Consider the following 12359-nt stretch of genomic DNA (forward strand, 5'->3'; position numbering starts at 1 on the left):
ATAGAGACAAAAGCAAATCAAAGTTTCTTCACAAAAAGGAAAATAAATGTTCATGTAAGCATGTACCCAATCAATGCAATCAATAAGAAATCCACATTTAGGTGTCATATTGTGCCTTTAGAGTTACATTTTTGTCACCTTAACATATATGTAGCATTAAAAACCCCTTGAACTGACTGTAATTAAAAAAATGGCATATAGAAAGAAAGAATGAGTTTGAAATGGGCCGTATCTATTCTCAATCTGCTCAGTCCAAAGAGCTGCTGTATTACATTCCAGGAATCAATCCACACAATTTCATTATTGACAATTTTTGACAGACCTAATGCTACTTTTGACATGGATTTGAAGTTCCAATAGTTATCCCCCTACACAAGCAGCCATGTGATAGCTTTTTGAGTGCTTGGCAACTGTCCTGCATTATGGTCATTTGCAGCATGCTGTAAACAGATGACCATGCATTATGACTTTTTACTTGAAGTTGTTATTTACATCAATTTCTAGCAAAAAATGCCCCATAGTGAACAATGGATTCACACATAATGGCTGCCACAAAAAAGATTGAAAAATCTGCAATAGTCACATAATGATCCACTTAATAACTATCAGGAGTTATGACCATAATTGCAGGTTCAGTTACAGTAATTTGAAGGCTATCTGTATTAAAATTATCTAGGACATTACAAGTTTAAGTAACTCTCTGATGAAATCCATAAGCAATACCTCTGTTCATGTTTCAGAATAATTCACAAAAATGATTCAGAGTATGAAGCAACTGCCTGCAGCTTTTTAAAACATTTGCATCTTTCCTGGGATTTACAGGTGCCCTTTTTTGCTATCATTTTATCCTAGGAAATTATATGACCATCTTTGCATCTCCACGCAGGGAAAGGAATCCTTTGGAATCAAGACTGAACTCATTGCTAACAAGAACAAATATCTTTTTCTTATCTTATCTGGTTAATCTTTTTGATCATGCAATGATAATTGTCTCCAATTACTGCCAAACCAATTACTGTCAGAAGTTGTGAATGCTCCAATACTGGAAGTTTTTAAGAAGGTATTGGAAACTATTTGTCTGAAGAGGTGTTTGGTTTCCTATCTAAAGGGGGGGGGGGGGGAGAGAATACCTCCAAGTTCCCTTTCAACAAGAACTAGGGTTGCATAGTGGTTAGAGTGCAGCACTGCTGGCTACTTCAGCTAACTGCTAACTGTAATTCAGCAGTTTATATCTCACCACTGGCTCAAGGTTGACTCAGCTGGGGTGGGTAAAATGAGGATCCAGATTTTGGGGGGCAATATGCTGATTCTGTAAATCGCTTAGAGGGCTGTAAAAGAAGAAGAACTGGTATATAAGTCTAAATGCTATTGCCATTGTAACCTGACATAACATGTAGCCCTGCTGCTATATGATATCATTGGATGTAAGATTAAGATCAGAAAAATGTTCAGTGCAATGTATGGTATATGAATTTAAGGGAAGTTATTTAATGTGCTGAGAAAAACATCCTATTATGTGCTTCTTTTAGACAATATTATATTTCTTACAATTTCTTATTTCTTTCCTCCCTAAGGTTTCTGTTAGTGAACAGAGAAGTAGGTTGCTATTTGGAGAAAAAAACAAAATCATTCCCTTGCCAGATCATAAACTGAAAATAAAAGAGGGAGGAATGCATGTATGGATAGTCTTTGCATAAGAAACCAATATTTAATTCTGATGCCCAAGTCTGTTTGACTATCCTCAAGCAATACAATGTGAATAATGCTTGAGAAGGCATAATTAATGATTCAACGACTTATTAACTTGTCCATTATAGATATTACAATTATATATTAACATTCTCAGAATTTAATACCATCAAGATATTACTGTATATAGTTTGTATAAGCAAAGATTATGAAACATTAATTAGTATTAGATACATACTCTTTGTTACCACACCTTCCAGGTGTATAATGTTGGCATGATCAAACTGCCCCATTATGCTTGCTTCTCCTAAGAAATCCCGTCTTTGTTTCTCGGTGTAGCCCACTTTCAGGGTTTTAATGGCCACTGGCAACTCACATTTCCCAGGAAGTTTCAAGCGCCCACTGCATACTTCGCCAAATTCACCTGCAAGTAAATAACTACCTCAATTAAAATAATTAAAACTAAAATGTAATAATGCCTGATGACTTTTGCACATAAATCTAAAAATATTTATTATTTCAGGGTTTTTTCAAAAAAGGACTGATACAAAATTACTCATTGATAGCATTTTTATTCCAAGTCAAGTATAATTCTATTTAAAGGTGACTGAGCTCCAAGAGATGATTCACGTCACCCAACAAACCTTGTCATTAAATGTAGACTTGGGCCTGATTTCTATCTATGAATAGAAACTGTATTGCTCCTGACAGAGGATTACGTTTTTGGTTTGCTAAATTAATAATGATTAATCATCATCATACATAAAGCTATTAAGTGAATGATTTTATCTACAGAAAGCTTAATTTTGCTTTCATAAGTAATAATTTTATCAGTGATGGATATAAAAGATAATTTATTTTCAATTCATTTATTGGAAATCCATTTGTATTGAATATTTGTTAATGTAGTCCAACAATCGTCCTAATACATGCAAATGAGAGATAAACAGCATTTAGATTTTCTTACCAGCTCCGATAACTCTCTCAATTGATATGTATGATACTTCTATTTCTTTGGCAAATGCATGAACCGCTTGATTAGGGTCTTCATAGGTATGTGGATCAATATAGGTCTTTACTCCTGGTAGTTTAACTGTGTATAAAATTATTTATTACATTTCTCTTTACGGAATGCAAGTAAATTAAAATGAAACAGCAACTTTCAAAAGCGTGATCACCCTGCTGTAAAAATGTAAACCAGTGGTAAAATCCTCTAAAAGAATTACGGTAACAAAATTCTTGAAGTATTTGACTTAGAAAAGATGATAGCAAATCAAATCCCCTTTCCTGTAGCCATGCAATTTACTAAGGGTTTGTTTTGAGAGCCTAAACTTCAACTAAATTCTTAGTGAGGATTGGCTGATATGATCACATTATTGTAGTGACAAGAGTAAAATGTATTGTTGTAATAATATGCTATTTCATGTCTATTAACTGCTTATTTGAATCCAGGTCCAAAGTCTGCAAAAATATCCATGGCAGTGGTTCAGATTATCCAAAAGAGCATCTCCACACTACAGTATCTCTCCAAATTATCCAAGTGCCAAATTAAGTAAAATAGCATCTAGAATAATAAGAATTTTTATACTAATGGATGAGTGTAACAGTTTAATATTTTACCTAAAACTACCGTATAAATATGACACAGTAAATACAAATATCTCAGTACTAATGAAAATGTACATATGAGTATTTTAAAATACTGTCAGAAGGAATGTTTCTTAGATACTACCATGAACCCATGATTTTAAAAAGCCAGGTCATCTAAAAAAATTATCAATAATTCAGGTCAATTGGGTTTAAAGATAATTAGATGACTGAAATATAATACAATTGATTAGGCAGTTCTATTTATTAGGGAATGTTTTTCCTAAAAACTGCAGGTATCAGGCTGTACTTAAAAAAAACATTTCTTTTCTCCCTTTTTTATTTATAGAAGGAACTATGACTTTAAAGATGAACCCTACTATACTTCTTGGTTCAGAATGTGGTTCTTGGTTTTCCATATTCTGAAAAAAAATCTGTAATACATTACATAAATTTCAAATATATGTTTTAGTAATAACTTAAATTGTAATAAACTATAAATTGGAAATTAAGAAGCAAATTGGAACTAAGAATTATTTGCATTATATCTGTAATAATAATAGTAAGTCTTCTTATTAGGTACTAAGATAATTGGACAGATTTTTATCAGCAGTTCAGTATTTTTCAGCAGCTTTTGTACCCCTTTCAAAAAAGACAAACAATATAGAAAAAAACCCTCAACAAGAAAACAAACCAGCACTTCTTCAGCATTGGGATATGATGCTGGTTCTCTCTCCATTCTTAGACTGGAGTATATGAAGCAGAGATTTACTATACTGGATGCTCAGGATATCTACTCTTCTGCCAACTCCATACATTGTGTCACATAAATATAAAGTACAACTTAAAGACCAGCAACAAAATAAAGTAAAACAAACCAGCTTTTGGTAGAAGCCTTTACAGGAGCAGCTCTGGCACAGCTGATTAAGACACCGACTAGAGGGGAGAATATTCTAGATTTAGTTTTTACGAATGGGAATTGGATTTCAGAGATTAAGGTGGGAGAAAATTTAGGTTGCAGTGACCATCTATGTTTGTGGTTTGATGTAAAAACTGATTGTGAGCAATTGCATACTGCAACCAAAGTATTGGATTTCAGAAAAATAAATTTTAATGCAATGGGGGAATATTTAAATAATGAATTAAAGGGAAGGGATAAAATAGCAGGAGCGAGCACCCAGTGGATTGTATTAAAAAAGGCCATCTTAAAAGACACTGGATTGTAGGTAAGGCAAATAACTAAAGGCAAAAGGAAGAAGAAAATGCTAAGGTTTAGCAATGATGTAAGGGCTATAGTCAATGAAAAAAAGGCTGCCTATAAAAGGTATAAAGAGTCTGGAAGTATAGCTGATAGAGAGGTGAGACAGAAGGAGGCGAAATAGATAACATATACAGCCAAAATTGCCAAATCTGTAAAGAAGGGGGATAAAACCTTCTTCAAATATATTAGTGATGGGAAGAAGAAAAACTGCAGCATCACGAAGCTTAGTACCGGCAATAATACATACATTGATGGGAATAAGGAGGTCACTGACCATTTCAATAGCTACTTCTGTTCAGTTTTCCCAAAAGACACCTTACAATATAATACTATAGATGGATATAGCATTGCTTCCAGCTGTATGGATTCAGCTCCAGTGATCTTAAAAACCGATGTCTTAGAAGAACTTGAACGATTAAAGATAAATAAGGCAATGGGTCCAGATGGCATCCACCCCAGAGTTCTTAAAGAACTCAGATTTGTCGTTGCTACCCCCCCTGACTGATTTGTTTAACCAATCTCTGTTAACAGGAGATGTTCCTGAGGATTGGAGAATGGCCAGTGTTGTGCCTATCCACAAAAGGGCAGTAGAGAAGAAGCTGGTAACTACAGGCCAGTTAGCTTGACATCATTTGTAGTTAAAATGATGGAGACTCTACTCAAAAAGTGGATAAATCAGCACCTAAAAAACAATAACTTATTGGACCCAAACCAGCATGGCTTTACTGAGGGCAAATCATGTCAGACTAATCTCATTGATTTCTTTGACCATGTCACAAAGGTGTTGGATGAAGGTGGTGCCTTGGATATTGCCTATCTGGACTTCAGCAAAGCCTTTGACACGGTTCCACATAAAGAGCTGATAGATAAATTAGTGAAGATTGGACTTAATCCCTGGATAGTTCAGTGGATTTTCAGCTGGCTGAAGCGTAGACATCAGAGAGTTGTTCTTAATGGCGAGAATTCTGAGCAGAGACAGGTTACAAGCGGTGTGGCACAAGGGTCTGTTTTGGGTCCTATTCTTTTTAAGATGTTTGTGAGTGACATAGGGGAAGGTTTGTTAGGGAAGGTTTGCCTATTTGTCGATGACTCGAAAGTGTGCAAGAGGGTTGATATTCCTGGAGGCGTCTGTAATATGGTAAACGATTTAGCTTTATTACATGAATGGTCAAAGCAATGGAAACTGCAGTTTAATGTTTCCAAATGTAAAATAATGCACTTGGGGAAAAGGAATCCTCAATCTGAGTATTGCATTGGCAGTTCTGTGTTAGCAAAAACTTCAGAAGAGAAGGATTTAGGTGTAGTGATTTCTGACAGTCTCAAAATGGGTGCGCAGTGTGGTCGGGCGGTAGGAAAAGCAAGTAGGATGTTTGGCTGCATAGCTAGAGGTATAACAAGCAGGAAGAGGGAGATTGTGATCCTGCTATATAGAGCGCTGGTGAGACCACATTTGGAATACTGTGTTCAGTTCTGGAGACCTCACCTACAAAAAGATATTGACAAAATTGAACGGGTCCGAAGACGGGCTACAAGAATGGTGGAAGGTCTTAAGAATAAAACGTATCAGGAAAGACTTAATGAACTCAATCTGTATAGTCTGGAGGACAGAAGGAAAAGTGGGGGGACATGATCGAAACATTTAAATATGTTAAAGGGTTAAATAAAGTTCAAGAGGGAAGTGTTTTTAATAGAAAAGTGAACACAAGAACAATCTGAAGTTATTTCGGGGAAAGATTATTATAATTATTATTTATTAGAGTTGTATGCTGCCCTTCTCCATAGACTCGGGGCAGCTCACAACAACAATAAAACAATGTATAACAAATCTAATAATTTAAAAGTCACTAAAAACCCCTTATTAAAAAGCAAAAACATACACACAAACATACCATGCATAAACTGTTTAGGCCCGGGGGAGATGTCTCAATTCCCCCATGCCTGACGGCAGAGGTGGGTTTTAGGGAGTTTATGAGGGGCAAGGAGGGTGGGGGCAATTCTAATCTCTGTGGGAGCTGGTTCCAGAGGGTCGGGGCCATCACAGAGAAGGCTCTTCCCCTGGGTCCCACCAAACGACATTGTTTAGTCGACAATGTTGACTAAAGGGTCCGCAACTTGGGTGTCCCCCTCGATCCACAGCTTACATTAGAGAACCATCTTTCCCAACTCTGTGGGATCTAACCGGTCGCTGGGATTTGTGCGGAAGAAAGACGTCCCAGAGATATTCTGGTCCGATGCCATGAAGCCGCCCCGAGTCTTCGGAGAGGGACGGCATACAAATCCAAATAATAAATAAATAAATAAATAAATAAATAAATAAAATAAATGAAGAGCTTTATAGGTCATAACCAACACTCTGAATTGTGACCGGAAACTGATCGGCAACCAATGCAGACTGCGGAGTGTTGGAGTAACATGGGCATACCTAGGGAAGCCCATGATTGCTCTCACAGCTGCATTCTGCAGCATCTGAAGTTTCCAAACATTCTTCAGAGGTAGCCCCATGTAGAGAGCATTACAGTAGTTGAACCTCGAGGTGATGAGGGCATGAGTGATTGTGAGCAGTGAGTCCCGGTCCAGATAGGGCCGCAACTGGTGCACCAGGCGAACCTGGGCAAATGCCCCCCTCGCCACAGCTGAAAGATGGTTCTCTAATGTAAGCTGTGGATCGAGGAGGACGCCCAAGTTGCGGACCCTCTCTGAGGGGGTCAATAATTACTCCCCACCAAGGTTATGGACGGACAGATGGAGTTGTCCCTGGGAGGCAAAACCCATAGCCACTCCGTCTTATCAGGGTTGAGTTTGAGTCTGTTGACACCCATCCAGACCCCAACAGCCTCCAGGCACCGCCACATCACTTCCACTACTTCGTTGACTGGACATGGGGTGGAGATGTACAGCTGGGTATCATCGGCGTACTGATGATACCTCAACCCATGCCCCTGGATGATCTCACCCAGTGGTTTAATGTAGATATTGAATAGCAGGGGGGAGAGGACTGACCCTTGAGGCACCCCACAACGGAGTAACCTAGAGGTTGACCTCTGACCCCCCACTAACACTGACTGCAACCAACCGGAGAGGTAGGAGGAGAACCACTGAAGGACAGTGCCTCCCCCTCCCAACTCCTCCATCCGGCGCAGAAGGATACCATGGTCGATGGTATAGAAAGCCACTGAGAGGTCAAGAAGCACTTGGACAGAGGATAAACCCCTGTCCTGGGCCCGCCAGATATCATCCATCAACGCCACCAAAGCAGTTTCTGTGCTGTAGCCGGGCCTGAAACCCGCCTAGATAATCGGCTTCTTCCAAGGACCGCTGGAGCTGGACCGCTACCACCTTTTCAACAACCTTCTCCATAAAGGGAAGGTTGGAGACTGGACGGTAGTTATTAAGCATGGCTGTGTCCAGGGAAGGCTTCTTGAGGAGGGGGCGCACAAGTGCCTCCTTATAAGCAGCGGGGAAGGACCCCCTCCCCAAAGAAGCATTGACAATCTCCTGGACCCAGGTCCGTGTCACCTCCCTGCTGGCCGAGATCAGCCAGGAGGGACACGGATCCAGCAGACAGGTGGCAGAGCTCACAGCTCCAATGGACTTGTCCACTTCATCAGGTGTCACCAGATCAAACTCTTCCCAGATAGATGGACAAGGACGGGCCCCAGTCACCTCGACTGACTCATTGTCAGTCGACTCTGTTATCCAATTGGAGTCAAGGTCCGCCCGGATCCGAGTGACTTTATCAGCAAAAAATGTGTTAATGTCCTCAGCACTACTCTGTAAGGGCTCCCCAACTCCCCCCTGGTTAAGAAGGGAGTGGGTCACCCTAAACAGAGCGGCTGGGTGAGATTCCGCTGATGCAATCAAGGCGGCATGATACGCGCATCTTGCCACCTTGAGTGCCACTTTGTAAGTCTTAATATGAGCTCTTATAAGTGTTTGGTCGGATTCGGACTTACTCTTCCTGCATCGTTTCTCTAGATGTCTCTTCTGGTGTTTCAACTCCCAGAGCTCCTCGTTGAACCATGGAGCTCTATGGTGTCTTGTGCCACAGAGAGGTCGCAATGGCGCAATCTGGTCAAGAAGCTCCGTCGCAGCCTTATTCCAGGCCACGGCAAGAGACTCTGCCGAACTTTGGCGAGTGCATCTGGTATAACCCTAACCGCCCTTTGAAAGCCCTCTGGGTCCATCAGGCGTCTGGGGTGGAACAACCTAGCCGATTCCACCTCCCTGCAGGGAAGGATTGGAGCCAGGAAATCAAGCCGCAGTAGAAAATGGTCTGACCCTGACAAAGGCAACACTTCTAAGCCACTTAGTCTCAGACCATTACTCGGTTGCTCAGAGAGGAATACCATGTTGCGTGTGTGCCCCCCCTCATGAGTCGGACCCTGTACTACTTGAGTCAGGTTCATGGCTGTCATGGTGGCCATGAACTCCTGTGCTAGCCCAGAGGTTTCAGCAAGTGACGGTAGGTTAAAGTCCCCCAAGACAATAAGTCTGGGGAATCCCACCGCCAGCCCGGCTACCTCCTCGAGCAGCATAGGCAGGGCTTTTGACAGGCAGCTGGGGGGCAGGTACGTGAGCAATAATCCCACCTGAACCCCTAAGTCCAACTTCACTAGGAGAGACTCACAACCCGCAATCTCTGGAGCAACGAGTCTCTCACGGAGGATCTCCCTGGCTCTAATAGCCACTCCTCCCCCCCTTCCCTGGGGTCGAGGCTGATACCATATCTGAAACCCGGCTGGGCAGATTTCAGAGAGAGGATCTCCACCCTCTGGGTCCAGCCAGGTTTCAGTCGCACATGCCAGGTCGGCCTCCTCCTCCAGGATCAATTCCCGGATGAGGAGAGCTTTATTTACCACCGACCTGGCATTGAGTAGCAGCAGTCTGAGCCCAGGGCCAGAATTACACTTGTCACCAGTACCCTGGGTTGAGCTCACGGAGCCGGAACGTGGGATCACTATTAAGTAGCGGTCTCTCATTCCTCTGGAATGGCTAGCTCCGTGGCTCCAGCCATATCAGCCTCTCCCGAGCAGCACCAGAATATTCCAACCCTCTACCACCCCAGAGATAGGTACCCCCTCCCCTCTTGCCTCTCTAGCGTCAGGTGGGCCACATATATCATTCATACCATTTCCATTCACCTCATCCGTACCATAACCCCACCCACCCCAACCATCCCACTCATACCAATAATTCATTCCATACACATTATTACACCCATCCCAGTTATCCATCAGTTAACCCCCCCAATAATTTAATTAAAAATAGATTAAATTAACAATGATTAAAACACTAATAAAATACGTAACAAATATATAAAATATAAAAATATAAATTCATAATAAGTTAGTATTGATGAATATAAAATCAGATCTTAGTTACTGATCAATCATCAGTCAATCAATCAATCCAGGTACAATGTCCTCTATAGATCTTCCATAAAGTCTTAGAGTCTGCTGTCTTCTACAATCTTCCCACTAGGGGCGCAGTTCTTCTATGATTTTACGTATTAATTAGGAAGATGGGGGGGGGGCAGATGACAAACGATGACAAACAAGAATTAAACATTGAACAATATCCCCCAATCTAATTGGCCCTGATGTGTTCCTTGGCAATTAATTCCATCATTCTTACCCCCTTTAGTCACTCTGGTTGCACTAGTCAGTTGTTCTAATATCAGCCAAGATCAAAAGCAACATGAGAAAATATTATTTTACTGAAAGAGTAGTAGATCCTTGGAACTAACTTCCAACAGACGTGGTTGGTAAATCCACAGTAACTGAATTTAAACATGCCTGGGATAAACATGTATCCATCCTAAGATAAAATACAGGAAATAGTTTAAGGGCAGACTAGATGGACCATCAATTTTCTATGTTTCTATGTTTTGCAGGATTATTATTTAGCACATTCAGTGATCTTTACTTACTGTGGCCATTATGAAAGTGCATTTTTTCTTCTTCAGGATCTTGTTTGGCTTTACTGTAGCCACACCGCCTGTTATAAAAAAACTTAAAATTAAAAAAATGTAAGGAGAAAAAAAATAACATATTGTACATATGTACATACCTAAATACATATGACAGCACAGGAGTATCGAATTATTACTTTAATAAATAGAACAGTAATATTAGCTATGAAATGAAATGCATGGGAAATTCACTTAATTGTTACTAAAAAGAGAGCTGTAGAAATTAGTGCTTTAGAATACAGTGACAAAAGTATTTCTTCACTAAAACAAAGATTTCATTAAACATTACATTGCAGGGTCCAATATGGATCAGTCACTGGGACCAGAGATTTTATCTTCTGAGCTTTTAGACTTGTACTGGAGCCCATCTTCATGGTGCCTATTGTATGTGACTTTTTAGATGCTGATCGGGGTGTGTTGAACATTATATTGTCAGAGATCTGGCTGGCCAGGAAACGTGTTCTAAAGTGTCTGATTAGATAAAAGCTGGAGGAGCAGAGAAGGGATAAAAGGTAGAAACAATATAATTTTTTCTTCTTACCTTCCACTGAGAAGGAAACCAATTACCATAGCCAAAAGAATCACTCCCATAGTAACAGATACAGCAATTATAGGGACCTGACGTTGATCGCTAGATGCAACTACTGAGGAGAAACAAAAAGGGATATGATGGTTAAAATTGCTGCCAAGACTCAGAGAGTCTTCAACTTAGAAACTAGTGGAGAAAGATTTAACTCAAGATCCTTTAATACAGACTTAAATAAAATATGATGATCAAACACAGCCCTTTAATCCTGGGAGAAGATACAGCTACTTTAAGGAATTTTTAACAGGTCAGATATATAAGCATCCTCACACATTGCAAAGGCTTTGTTTATCAAATTAAAAGCACTTACAGTACAACTCCAATATTTAGTGATTAATATTTAACTCTGTTTATCTGTTATAAAGATCATCTATAAATTTAGTTCCAAGTTATTTACAACTGAAGTTACAACAGCACTGAAAAAATTAACTTATGACTAGTCTTTGCTTTTATTATCTGTAATAACATCCCCATAACCATGCCAAGTGCCCAAATTTTGATCACATAACCATGTGATCAAAATTTGGGCACTTGGCAATTGACTTGTATTCATAATGTTAGCAGTGTCCTGGTGTCATGTGATTGCCACTTGCATTCTTATAATAAAATCAGGTGTAACTTACTTAATAATTGCCTTGCTTTGCAGTAGAAATTCTGGTCTTAATTGTGGTCATAAGTATTGAACCCCTGCCACATCTTGTGAAAACTATTGTGATAACATTTCATTACATTTTCCCCAGTCTCAAATGAGTCTGAATGCAAAACCCACCAAGTCTCATTTGAAAAAAAAAAACCTTTTCAAAAAAAAATTCAGCTGAAATAATTTCTCAGCCTGGTCTTCAGATTTATTGATTTACAATTACTACAATACCCAATCATCCAAGTAGACATTATATTTCAATGCATCTAACAATACTAGTCTGGGAAGAGTTTTCTCTTGAAGTGTGTAATTATTTTCTGAATTCCAAAAAGTAGACAGGGGCCAGACAAAAACTACATGCAATTTAATTTAATGTTAATATCATAAATATGGTTATAGACAGGATATTCCATTATCTTTCAAAATTATATCAGTACAAGATGGCATGGAAGACTCATAGTATATTGATTGCAACAGTATATGAAGGATGCCAGGCTGCTGAACCCTAATTTAGTGTACAGTAAGTCCATAATGTAATTATTTGAAATAATTCCAAAAGATTCAAATCCATCTAGATCTGTTTTCTTCACTTATACTGTATAGTAAACCAAGATTGGCTCTTTAT

The 12359-nt window shown here is 39.6% G+C and overlaps 1 protein-coding gene across 1 annotated transcript in view; it reads right to left on the reverse strand.

The window, feature by feature from the left end:
• Positions 1 to 12359, reverse strand: part of EPHA5 (EPH receptor A5) — a 123426-nt gene that overhangs the window by 12643 nt on the left and 98424 nt on the right. The window contains exons 7-10 of the mRNA XM_070729368.1: positions 11050 to 11152; positions 10467 to 10534; positions 2657 to 2782; positions 1928 to 2113 (exon numbers count right to left, since the gene is read on the reverse strand). Coding sequence (XP_070585469.1) covers positions 1928 to 2113; positions 2657 to 2782; positions 10467 to 10534; positions 11050 to 11152 — 483 coding nt within the window. The remainder of the gene's footprint in view (positions 1 to 1927; positions 2114 to 2656; positions 2783 to 10466; positions 10535 to 11049; positions 11153 to 12359) is intronic.

Source organism: Erythrolamprus reginae, chromosome Z, assembly GCF_031021105.1.
Source record: "Erythrolamprus reginae isolate rEryReg1 chromosome Z, rEryReg1.hap1, whole genome shotgun sequence".
Taxonomy (NCBI): Eukaryota; Metazoa; Chordata; class Lepidosauria; order Squamata; family Dipsadidae; genus Erythrolamprus; species Erythrolamprus reginae.